Here is a 13186-nt window from a genome sequence, read left to right as displayed (position 1 = left end):
AAGCATTTTCCTCTTTTTATGTGTGCTGCAGAATGCAGTACATGAAAAAGAGGAAAAATCGAGGAGAAATAAGTATATTTCTTCTTGTTACGCTTCCCTTGGGGAGGCATAGCATTTGGACGCATTACGAGGTCTAACACTAAAGATACATTTGGGAATGCGCCAAAATCCATGGGTGGATGCCTGGGAACATCCAAGCTCGACCAATGGAAAACTTCCCTGGGGCAGAATAATGCAAGGCGCTGGCTTGCGTTACTCCACATTTACCAAGCCACACAGGGCCATTCAAGGTGGCCTTGCATGGTTTGGTAAATGTCATTCTAGTTTTTGCGTCGCACTTGCGTGGCACAAGGGTGACACAAAACCATGATCAATAGGCTTCAATGTATATGGCTGTGATTAGGAGAGTCTAATGGAGTTAACAGTATTTTATGTGTGTAGGTCAACCAAGTGGTAAAGAATTACAGATGAAAACATTGTCACAAATGTATATTTTTTCCTATTTACTTTCATTAGAGCATGATTTTAACAATTTGTTTCTTTGGGAAAACCATGAGTGAGCTACACAAAGGACCCCTCGCCGAATCCAGAATTGCTGATACTTTTCAGAAATGTTTATGTATAGCTTTCCAGGTTCACTCATGGGTTTCCCACCAGTTTCCACCACAAACTACAAGTACGTAGAAACCACATAAATAGCAAAATGAACTATCACTTGGAAAAATACAAATCCTGTGGACTTGGAATCTGGGAAGAGAGTGAACAGAGCACATTTGTTGATTTCATTCTAAAAAACACATGCTTTATTGTACGTCACATTTTTCTTATAAAAATCCACATTTTGCTAGATTTTGGCTATTTCCTAAGTTCCTTCCAGGGGAATCTACAAAACCTGGGCACCTTTGGAATCCTCAACATGGGGGAAAAGAGGATGCACATTTGGCATGGATACCATTTGTTGAAAACACTTATAAATACTTAAGCGCAAACTGTCCCGGGGGGGGAGGGAGGACACAAGCCTCACCACTTAAGGGGTTATCTCCAATTGGGTGATATTTTTGCATATAGTGATTATGACATAATTTTGTCAGACAATATTTATGTCATAATATGTTGGTTGGTACCAAATCTACCCTGGCTACTTGACGCCCCATCAGCAAAATCAAATGGGAACTCAAATGGAACAATTGAACTAATCACAACATGCAAAGGCCTTGACCTTGAGGGGCATCCCATCCAAGTAATAGCAAACCATGAAAAACGCAAGAAAGCTAATGGCAGATAAGAACGCCGACCCGATCCTGGTGTCTCTCTGTACTTCTTCACACTTTACTTTTTTGAAGAATTAATGACACAAGGTTTTTCAGACACCTACAATAATTGAGGATCCTGGACACAAGATATTTTGGTGCTTATGAACTTTAATCATGATTTACATTTGGTGCTTATGAACATTAATCTAGATCCCACGTTAAAGAATCGCATAGAAGGCACAAGATCTCCTTTAGTCGTCGACATCGACATTCAGTGCATCAAGCATTAAGCTGAAAGAACCCTTAAGACACATCATACTCATAATAGGCACATTTAAAGACATTGAGGTCACTGACGGAATGAAAATAAATACATCTCTAAGCCTCCATAGTCACTTGAGTAGAGAATGTTAAGGATGTTGGCAGACAGGTGCCTAGGAAGAACACTGTTTCTGCATGTCCTGCTTGTTCAATGAACACAGAATTTTAGATCCAGTGCTCTTAAGCTGGCATGTTTCACAATCATTAAGGTAGGACACACCATTTTTCAAAAAGGCGCCTTGTTGCTTGGCCAACCATGTCCTCTTTTCACAAACCCCAATGATCTATATGGCAAACTCTTGTCATCAGCAAAATAACCGGAAATAGTCTAAAGTATCTGGTATCCTCAATAGATTTTTGGGGGATATTTACAAAATATCCAAACATTGTTTTCAATAGTACTGTAACATCTGATAACCGCTTAACCGCGGCGGCAATTCTGCCACGGTGCGGCGGCTTTGCTGAGTGGGCGGGGCCGCGTCGGCCAACGGACGTGCGTGGCACCACAGAGGTAGTGCTCGCGACGGCAGTTGGCTGACGGGCACATGGAAGGGGATAAAGATGAGTGATAACCTTACTCCATGAGAACAATCTATGTAGACAGTGATCTAAAACCACCATGTGTGCAGCTTTCAGGGGGCCTTTTTCCTCCTTATGTTCATATATTTGCCTGGTGTCACTTCAATGGGGCACATCACATAGGATATCAGGTCCTGTCAGTAGATGTTCATGAGGGTTGTGATGCTCAGAGTGTCGTTTAACTGTGAAGCGCTGGTGCGTTCCCAGGGATAGAAGATGACAATGCGCTCCTTTTCAGTCATCAAGAAACCATTGTCACTGAATCTCCCTGGTATGTCGCCTACATCCAGCCAGACAAATGGGGCAACAGCAGTGGTCTTCAGCACAACATCATATGTTTCTCCGTTTGGCTCAATGAAGACCTAAAAAGATACCGTGAAAAGCAAAAAAATGAGTAGTCCTTGAAACTGATTGTACGTGCAACTACTCCAATCACTTTGAAAGCCACACCAGGTTAACAATTGTTACAGGAACATATTATTAAGAAAGGTATTTGTGTTTCTGGGAAGGTATCTAACTTTTCTTGCAGGTTAATTATTTATAGGGCGTCACCTTACACCAGACAATGACCCAAACGAATCTCAACATTTGGGGTCTGCGTCACTCAGTTACTATCAGAAGACTTGAGACAACGAAAAGAGCTGCTGGACTGGGCATACAACAGCAACAAAAATATGATCATGAAGCTGCAAGACAATAGTGTTACTGGTTGGCAATATTTCCTTTTCATATATACCATCATCTTGCAGAATGAATTCCCAACTTCTTAACTAGCTAAGGAAAATACGGAGTAAACATGTTTTAGAAACATTTGTGTATAGAATTCCAGTTTATTTACTCCATAAAAGCAGTTATAAATATATTTAAAAAACACATTAAAAATACATTAATTTAGAAAAGCACAAGTTGCATTTTAAAGTAAAATTACCTAAACAAAGATTTAAACAGAACTCATTAAAGTTAGGTTCCTAAGTGTACCACCCTGTGGCGGCAGGTGACATTTGAAAGTGGTGAGGCTTAAACTTTGGGCATGGCATTTATATAGCGAGCGATGTGAACAAGTTTAATGGACAAACCTGGGGTCCAGGCTGAGTCCCTCTCCTGAGAAAGAAATGAAAAAAAGATTGGAAAATGGTGCATTTAAAGCAAATTAATGTAGAGATAAAGCAAGGCTTATTAAGCCGTGGGAAACTATAGTCTTGAAATAGTAAACCCATTACAGACTTCCCCATATCTACTTGCATTAATTTGTTCAACAGTTACTGTAATGTGTAAATTGTACAGTATGACAACGTTAGCCCTTTAAAATGTTTTCTTGCCCAGTGTCTTGCACAGAATGCAGCATTAACTTTCGAAAAATATGTTCTAACCAGAGAAGCACCCACAGATGCTAGCTGTAACCAGTCATATAGAAATATGTGCAGACAGGTCTTTAAGTGAGATGGAAAAAGTGGGTGCTCTCTATAAAGGAACACGCCAAATACATTTCTGTGATTCCCATAGTGTGCCACCTGAGCGATTATTTGGTTTCACTCTGAGATGACATTTTATCCAGATAAATGGCACAGCCACTGACATACACCTAAACCCTGTCCGAATGATTTTTTTTGTCCTCATTCTCAACCCATCTAGCTCCATTCTACCCCAGAAATATCCACACACTGCCTCCGCATACTGGATATGTAGGCATCTGGGGGTTACGACCCTCTCCTACCAGTGTTAACGGATACTCAGAGGCATATATGGAGGCTTATGGGGAGCCGCCTTACCGGGCTTGACCAACATAGGCATATCAGGGCGCAACCTGATGTCTCCGGATGTATCTACGAAGTAGCAGGGCAGCGTAATCATAGGACAGGGGGGGGAAAATAAACCTGTGTCCACGTCCCTATGCTCTATACTACCCCCATTTCAAAAGATTCCAGAAGGCTCGCTTATTTTGATTGCCTGATCTCATGAGGTCCAATCTGGAAACCTGTAATACTGATGCCTGCCAGTCCAGAAAAGAGGGGGATGAAGATTCTTTCAATTGTTTACATATTTCTCTTCTGGCCAGCAAAATGGCATAGAAAAGGAATTGTTTAGCGGGACCTGTCACGCCCTCCAACAAACCGAATATAACCAACAAAAGATTTAGGGGCCTATTATGATTGCGGTTTTTCCGCATCCTCTGGGCCGGCGGAAGCCACCGCCGGCCCAGAGGATGCGGAAGAACCGCAGCGGACCCACCAAAGACCCACTGCCACATTAGGATGGCTGGTGGGTCCTGGTTTCCGTCCGCAGCTTTTCCGCCGCGGTTGGCTTACAACCGCGGCGGAAAAGCTCTAATATGGTGGCGGTGTCTCTCAGACACCGTCCACCATATTAGGAAGTGCATGAAAAGATGCTTTTCCGCGGCGGATTTACCGCCGTGGAAAAGCATGTGGAACTTCACTGCGGGGGCCCGTTGCGGGCCCCCTAGGTGAAGGGGGGGGTGGGGGTGCACATGGGGGGTACCTATGGTACCCCCCTGCATTTGTATGCAGAAAGCGGCAGGCACCGCGCGGTGCCTGCCGCTTTCTGCATACAAATGCAATGTATGCATTTTTAACATTGCGGCGGGTGCAGCTTGAAGCTGCACCCGCCGCAATGTTAAATATAGAGGATGTGACCGCCACCCTGGCGGTCACATCCTAATCTTCACGGGGGGAACGCCGCTGCCCATGCGGACGTTCCCCCCTACTCTATGGTGGCGGACGGACTCAGGTCCGTCCGCCATCATAATCGGCCCCTAATTGTGATCGGGCAGCCAAGAGAGGTTGTCAATGATTTGCCGATGGAATCCCAGAAAAAGGACAGGACTGGACAATCAAAAACATATGAATGTCGGAAGCAGCTATTGTCCCGCACCTCATGCAAGCCACAGGGGGGCCCTTTGAGAATTTTGATAGTCTCTGAGGTGAATAATAAGCCCTGTGCAGGGTAAAGCGATGATTCCTTCAGAGCCATGCTGGTTTGACTACCTCCCACAGTGTCTTACAGGAGTTTATCCATAGATGTTCACTGTCATGATCCAAAAGGGAGCTGCCCCAAAGCTTATTAGCCAGTTGAAATTCACCATCTAACTCTTCCAATATTGCGTGGTACCAAAAAGAGACTTCCTTCCTTCCCCGGGCTTTGTTAACAAGCTGTTATTCTAGATGGTTACCCCCTCCAACTGGGTATTTGCTCTGGGTGGCTGTCTGCGACTGGGCCCGGCTAGCCATCTGCAAGTATTCAAACCTGGAGAGGCCAGAACCAACCCTATCCCTAAGAGATTCCCATGAGATAAGGGTCCCTTCCACAAACAGATCTCCCCAGACCTCCACCCCAGCTTCTCTCAAGGGTAAGACCAGTCTATCTTTAAGCCATCCCGGGCCCCCCGGTGTATCCCACAAAGGAGCCATGCTGGAAAGATATCCTAGCGCTACCGAGCTTCTCACCTTAGCCCATGTCTTAGCTAGGCCCTGTAAAACCTTTAGATTAATTTTTAATTTGGGGTCACCAAACTTAAATAAAAACCCTCACAAGGCAACATGGCCCCACTAAGCATGGCCCAGAACATGCTTCAGCCCCGATGTTAGTAGGCATTTTCAGTAGCATGCGAGAATGGGAGAGTTGAAAAGCCCATGCAACTACTGGAGATCCGGAGCGGCTAGGCCTCCCTTTTCTCTTCGCCGCCTAAGTTTTTTCCAAGCAATCCTAGGCGTGTGGTATTCCCAAATAAATGAATTAATATCGCTCTGCAACTTAACTAAGGAGGCAGCCTCGAAGTGAAGGGGAATAGTATTAAAAAGAAACGTAATTCTAGGCAAAATTGAAATTTTACTAAGTTTACCCTTCCCAAGACAGACAAGGGTAGTAAGGTCCATGCACGCATAAGTTTCCGACACTCCTTCGCCACATCTGAAAGATTGGTTGCCTTGCGTGATTGATCTGATATTATTTCGAACTTGGTCAGTCTTAGCTTTCCAGGCGAGGAGCCTGCTTACGCCTTTACCATACTCAAAATTAGCAATTTTACTCGCCTCCCACCTGCGAAGTAAGCATGTATTTAACACTGTTTCCAACTGTCCTTTTAATCTTGTCAGTTTGTTTTGTAGCTCCTGCGGAGTTACAACAGAAGTGCTAGTGGATCGATCTAGTTCAGATTGCAACCTTTCAATTCCGGCCTCAATAGTAGAGACCTCCTCTCTATATATTTTTTTCCTATAGGCAGCCCTGTTGGCAATTTGGCCCCTTAGAAAAGCTTTATAAGCGTCCCATATGCACCCTATTGAGGCAGAATCTATGTTTGTTTTCATGAACCACTCTGTCTCCATAATCAAGGATAAAGTCACCTCATCTTCCAAGAGTAATGAGTGATCAAAGGACCAAGATCTAAAAAAGACAGGGACTATGCCCTCCAGTTCCAGCCAAACTGCAGAATGGTCAGATAAGTGAAAGGGAAGATATAGGATGTTCTTAACTATACCTTTCAATGCTTGACTGACCAAGATAAAATCAATCCTGGACTGATGCCGGTATTTATAGTTGCGGAACGAAAATCTTGAGCGTTGATCTGACCTTAGCCTCCAAATATCAGAATAGGCATATTGTTTCATGGCATCAAGTAAGAAAGTCCTAGTTTTAGAGGGGACTGAGGCACGGCTGTTAGGTGATTTATCAAGATGGGGATCCAAAACAATATTAAAGTCACCTGCCAAGATAGTTGGTTCTGAAAACAATAATAGATAAGAAAAAATAGATGAGGGTGGAAGGGTCATCTTGATTCGGGCCATAATATCCTACAATAGTAGTCTGGGCCACCGTAATATTAACGCTCACAATGACCCATCTGCCACCTGGGTCAACTAATTTTGAAATGAGGCGAGCCTTTGCTGTTCTCTTAAAGAGTATCGAAACCCCCCTGATATTCATAGTCTGAGTTGTGGAAACTTGAAAATCTGTCCATATATATTTTTGAGCAAGTAAGACCATCTCTGATTCTAATAGATGAGTCTCCTGAAGCACAATAACCCGCGCACTAGAATCTCAGAGATATTGTAGAATCTTGTCCCTTTTAGGTCTAGTGTGCAGACCATTGACGTTCCAGGAGAGGATCTGTACACTATTCATAGATAGAGTAGCCTCCTTTACATCGTACACATTTTTTACACAGAATCCGCCTAGGCCTATCTGATCCAGCCATATTTACAATATAGGTTAATTCAAAGAAAAAATTGTTATGGAGAGAATGAGGATTTTTTTTTACATTTTTTACCTTGCAACACCCACCCCGGTACCCGGTGCCCAAACCTACCCAAACCCCTAACCCCCCCCCCCACCAAACAATCCGGACAATGTCCAGAGAGTTGCACCCCGCGGACTCCCGCTGACCCTCACTCCCTAAAAAGAAAGAAAAAAACAGAAAAGGCATAAGTGGAAATGCCGACTTTTTCTACATATAAAGGTCAAGTAAGATTAAAATTTGCTGAAAGCCAAATCCATACCTACTCTTAAACTACCAGCTATGTAAAGATTGATAATAGGTAAGAGAAGGGAGAAAAGCCATTTAAAGACTTCTAAGATAATGCCCCTATGCTAAGTCTAAATTGCACCCAAGGAAACTGGAAGGACAAAAGCAGAGTTTACCTGGGAGAAAAAGTAATGCGGCTGCTAGGAACTAAAGTTACTTACCTTCGGTAACGATATATCTGTAAGAAACAGTAGTTAGTATTAGATTCCTTACCTTAGAATATCCCCAGGCGTCAGTCTGGATCCGGAAACTTTTGCGTAGCAGTACCCCTGCGCGTCGGTAGGCGTCGTCTGCAGGCGTCCCCTGCGGCTCCGCGTCGTCGGCGTCGTGCGCCGTGATGACGTCGCTGGAGTATATAGACGCCGCCTCCGCGCGCTGACGTCAGTTCTTTGCACACAGCTTTTCCGCGCCAGAACACGCAGAGCCATGTGAGAACCAACACTGGTGCCATTTGAAACTAGGGCCCTGAAAGGGATGTCCTTAACCCTAGGTATCAGTTCGCAGAACGGGGAGGATGGGCGGGGCGGTAAGGAATCTAATACTAACTACTGTTTCTTACAGATATATCGTTACCGAAGGTAAGTAACTTGTTCATCTGAAAGAAACAGGTTAGTATTAGATTCCTTACCTTAGAATAGATACCCCAGCAATACCAACCCCGGTGGTGGGTCTGCGAACCAATACAACCTACACCAGAAAGTCCTGGAGGACCGAACGGCCAAAGAAGCCATCCCTCCGGACTTGACTGTCCAGGCAGTAGTGCCTCGCAAAGGTGTGCAGCGAGGCCCACGTGGCCGCCTGGCAAATGTCCTGCAAAGGGACTCCCCGGCCCAGGGCAGTAGTAGCCGCCGTGGCCCGAGTGGAATGGGCCCTCAGCCCAACAGGAGGCTCCTTCCGAGCCAAAGAGTAGCATGCTTTGATGCACAGGACGACCCACCGAGAGATGGTCCGTTTCTGTACCGCCCTTCCCTTCTTCTCACCCACGTAGCCAACAAACAGTTGGTCATCCACCCGGAACTGGCGTGTGCGATCCATATAGAATGAAAGCGCACGTTTTGGGTCCAGACGATGGAGCCGCTCTTCATCCTTTGAAGGATGCGGAGGCGGGAAGAAAGAGGGCAAGGTGATGGACTGCCCAATGTGAAAAGCAGAGACTACCTTGGGCAGGAAAGAAGGTCTAGTCCGAAGAACCACCTTATCAGGATGAACAGACAAGAAAGGAGGTTGAATAGAAAGAGCCTGGAGCTCACTCACTCTCCTGGCAGAGGTGATGGCTACCAGGAAGGCCGTCTTTAAGGTGAGAAGACGGAGAGGACAGGAATGAAGGGGCTCAAAGGGAGCGCACATCAGGAAAGTCAAAACCAGGTTCAAGTCCCACTGAGGCATCACGAACGGAGTTGGAGGATACATGTGCGTGATGCCCTTCAAGAATCTCAACACAATAGGGGACTTGAACAAAGATGGCTGATCAGGTAGCCTCAAGAAGGCGGAAAGGGCAGAAAGATAGCCCTTGATAGTGCCCAGAGCAGAGCCCTGCTGGGCAAGGGAAAGGAGGAAGAGGAGAACCTCAGACAGAGGGGCAGAAAGGGGATCCACAGCCTTCGCTGTGCACCATGCCACAAATCTGTTCCACCGGCAGGCGTATACCGACTTTGTGGAGGGACGCCTGGCTGCCAGAATGACATCACAGACTTCAGGAGGCAAGTCAAATGGCCTCAACTGTCGCCGCTCAATCTCCACGCATGGAGGTGGAGACTGGACAGGTTCGGGTGGAGGACCGTCCCCTGCTGCTGCGACAGAAGGTCCTCCTGAAGGGGCAGGCGGATCGAGGGACCGACTGTCATGCTGAGTTGCTCGGGATACCAGTACCTTCGAGCCCAGTCCGGAGCCACAAGGATAACTTGGGCCCGGTCGCGCCTGATCTTCTTCAGCACTCTGGGCAGAAGTGGTATAGGCGGAAAGGCGTACAACAGACCGCAACTCCACTCGCGCCGAAAGGCGTCGCCGAGCGAGTGCCGTCTTGGAAACTCCAACGCGCAGAACTGATGACATTGCGCGTTCTCTTCTGTGGCGAATAGATCTAACCAAGGCTCTCCCCATTGCTGAAAGAGGCCTCTCGCCACATCCGAGTTCAGACGCCATTCGTGATCCACCGAGCACCGACGGCTGAGTTCGTCCGCCCTGGCGTTCAGAGAACCTGCCAGGTGTTGAACCGTCAGAGTCACGCCCTGACGTTCCAGCCATTGCCAGAGGCGCAGAGCCTCTTGGCAAAGGGTCCACGACCCCACACCGCCCTGTTTGTTGCAGTACCACATGGCGGTGGTGTTGTCCGTGAACACCTGCACTACACTCCCGTTGACAAAGGGGAGGAATGCCTTCAGTGCTAGGCGAATCGCCCGCAGCTCCAACATGTTGATATGGAGCCGGGACTCCGCCGGAGACCAGAGGCCTCTGATCTCCGCCTCTCCCAAGTGGCCACCCCAGCCTTGGAGGGACGCGTCCGTCACAACCACGTGCTCCGGTTGGGGAAGGGAGAGGGATCTGCCCCTGACCCAATCGCGGTCGGTAAGCCACCACTGCAACTGTCTCGCAGTGCCCTCCGAGATCAGGACATGGTCGGATAGGTTGCCCTGATGCTGGGCCCACTGAAACTTCAGGTCCCACTGCAGAGCCCGCATCCGCCATCTGGCGTGATGCACCAGAAGGATGCAGGAGGCCATCAGCCCCAGAAGCCGCAGCGTCAACCTGACCGAAACCCGGGATAACGGCTGAAAGATGGGAATCAGAGCCTGAATATCCCGGACCCGCCGTTCCGGAGGATAAACCCGAAACTGCGCCGAGTCGAGAACCGCTCCGATGAAAAGGAGCTTTTGAGAGGGACACAGGTGTGATTTCGGCACATTGATGGAAAACCCCAGCTCGTGCAGGAGGTCTGCCGTCATCTGAAGGTGGCGGACGACTGTCTGGGGCGAGCCCGCCTTCAACAGCCAGTCGTCGAGGTAGGGGAAGACTGAAACCCCTAACCGGCGCAGATGAGCTGCGACCACCGCCATCACTTTCGTGAACACCCGTGGGGCGCTGGTAAGGCCGAATGGGAGCACGATAAACTGAAAGTGCTCGTGGCCTACCGTGAACCGCAGGTAACGCCGGTGGGCCGGCAGGACGGGGATGTGAAAGTACGCATCCTGCAAGTCCAACGCTACCATCCAGTCTTGTGGGTCTAGAGCAGCCAAGACCTGAGCCAAAGTCAACATCTTGAACTTCTCCTTCCGGAGGAAGCCGTTGACGTTCCGTAGATCCAAGATAGGACGCAGGCCTCCCTTGTCCTTCTTGGGTACCAGAAAGTAGTGGGAGTAGCAACCACACCCTACTTCTGGCCCAGGAACGCGCTCGATGGCCCCCTTGGCCAAGAGGGCCGTAACTTCCTCCTGCAGAAGTGTCAAGTGGTCCCCCGACACACGGTGGTTCTGCGGTGGCATGGCTGGAGGAGTGGACTCGAAGGGGAGGGCATAGCCCCTTCGGACAAGCTGCAGCACCCACCTGTCCGATGTTATCGCGCGCCAGCGGGAGTGGTGATGGCGAACCCTGCCACCCACTGGCGTCACGTGAGCCCGAAAGCTCGGACTAGGAAGGCTTGGATGCCGCAGCGGAGGGAGGCGTGGACTGACCACGACGCTGGCCTCTACCGCCACCACGGCGGAAACCACGGGCGCCACCGCGCTGGGGAGCGCTCTGCGCCGCGTGGCTGGCAGCACGTGTGGGACCTCCCCTCCCTTGGCCACGAAAGGGCCGAAACGAACCCGTCTGCTGGCGCTGGGTCGAGAGACCCAAGGACTTGGCCGTGACCCTGGAGTCCTTGAAGCGCTCCAGCGCGTGGTCCGCTTTGTCACCAAATAGGCGACTGCCATCAAATGGCATGTCCATAAGTGTATTTTGGACGTCTGGTGAGAAGTTGGCAGATCTCAGCCAGGCATGGCGACGAATCGCCACCGTAGTGGACATGGCCCGTCCCAGTGAGTCCGTGGTGTCCAGACCACAACGGATCGAGTACCGCGCCGCATCCCGGCCTTCAACCAAGGCCCGGGTGAGCTTGTCCCGCACTTCCTGGGGGCATTGCGGCAAACACTCCTCGACCGTATCCCACAGGGAGTGGGTGTAGCGGCCCAAGAGGCACGCGGTGTTACAAGACCGCAGTCCAGCGCTCAAAGAGGAAAACACTTTTTTTCCAAATTGGTCGTACCTCTTTGATTCCCGGTCGGGCGGAGCCGACGGAAATGCGGACTGTGAAGTGGAGGCCTGGATCACCAGACTCTCCGGGGAGGGATGGGTGGACAGGAAGGCAGGGTCGTCCGAGCAGGGACGGTGACGCCTGGCAACGTTCCGGTCAACCGGCGCACCAGAAGCGGGCCTGGACCAGGTGCCCAGAAGGACATCCGTCAGGGCCTCATTAAACGGCAGCAGAGGCTCCTGGGGGCATGACTGCGGTTTAAAAACTTCCGTCAGAATATTCGGTTTGACCTTCGCGACGGGGAACTCAAGGTGTAAGGCCTTGGCAGCCCTCATCAGGACCACCGAATAGGCAGCACCCGCCTCGGACGCCACAGGGGACGGAGAGACAAACCCAGGGTTGGGCGACTCGTCCAGGCCACTGGCATCACCCAGATCACCTACCCAGTCCACATCGTACTGGCAGGCACGGGATAGAGGGTCCTCAGACCCCTCCCAACCCTCTCCATACTCCTCCTCGTCATACCCATATTCTGGGTCGACGATATAGACATCGGGGTCAACGGGCCCCATCGGCGTCGGGTCCGGCGTCGGCCGACGCCGGTCCGGCTCCGAGTCCGGAGTCGGGGAGGAAAGGGGGGTGGCGCCGCGCGGCGTCGGTGCCGGGGACCCGACGCCGGCCGGAGCCGACGGCGGAGTCGCCGCACCACGCGGGGGCGGTACCACGGGTTGGCCCACAGGAACCGACGCCGGAGAGGCCGGGAGACCAGCCGGCGACGAACCAGAGGGAACCAGCGGCGCCGGGGCCGGAGCCACCGGCGGCGCCGGGGCAGGAGCACCCGAACCGCTCGGGCCCCCAGACGGGACCGACGGGCCCGCAGGCGCCGAAGGCCCCGCCGGAGAAGACCTCGCCCTCATAGCAATGAGGAAGGCCTCGATCTCCTCACGCGACGCGCCTTCCCCAGGGACCGACAGGTGTGGGGTAGACGGCGTCGGCGACCCATGCGGGACCGCGGGGGTGGGGTCACCCGAGCCCCCGGCCGCAGCACGCGGGCGTCGGGGGGAGTCGGGGGTGCGATGGCGACGCCCCGACTTCTTGTGCTTACCTGACGAGCCGGAGGAATGGTGGCGACTCCCGGAGCGCCCATGGCGGCTCCGCGACCGTTCCCTCGACCGCTCCCTCGACCTCCGACCGGACCGGGACCGCTCTCGACGCGGGGCCGACAACCGGAGCTCGAGAAGCTTGCGGGACCGCTCCCGCCTAGCTTTT

At 50.5% G+C, this 13186-nt stretch overlaps 1 protein-coding gene across 1 annotated transcript in view; it reads right to left on the bottom strand.

Annotated features, from left to right (window-relative positions):
- Positions 1-1403: 1403 nt before the first annotated feature.
- MANBA (mannosidase beta) overlaps positions 1404-13186 on the bottom strand; it is a 286149-nt gene continuing 274366 nt past the window's right edge. The window contains exon 17 of the mRNA XM_078676071.1: positions 1404-2515. Coding sequence (XP_078532197.1) covers positions 2291-2515 — 225 coding nt within the window. The 3' untranslated portion in view covers positions 1404-2290. The remainder of the gene's footprint in view (positions 2516-13186) is intronic.

The sequence above is a fragment of the Lissotriton helveticus genome, chromosome 2_1, assembly GCF_964261635.1.
Source record: "Lissotriton helveticus chromosome 2_1, aLisHel1.1, whole genome shotgun sequence".
Classification (NCBI taxonomy): domain Eukaryota; kingdom Metazoa; phylum Chordata; class Amphibia; order Caudata; family Salamandridae; genus Lissotriton; species Lissotriton helveticus.
This window is presented reverse-complemented; position numbering and strand designations above follow the sequence as displayed.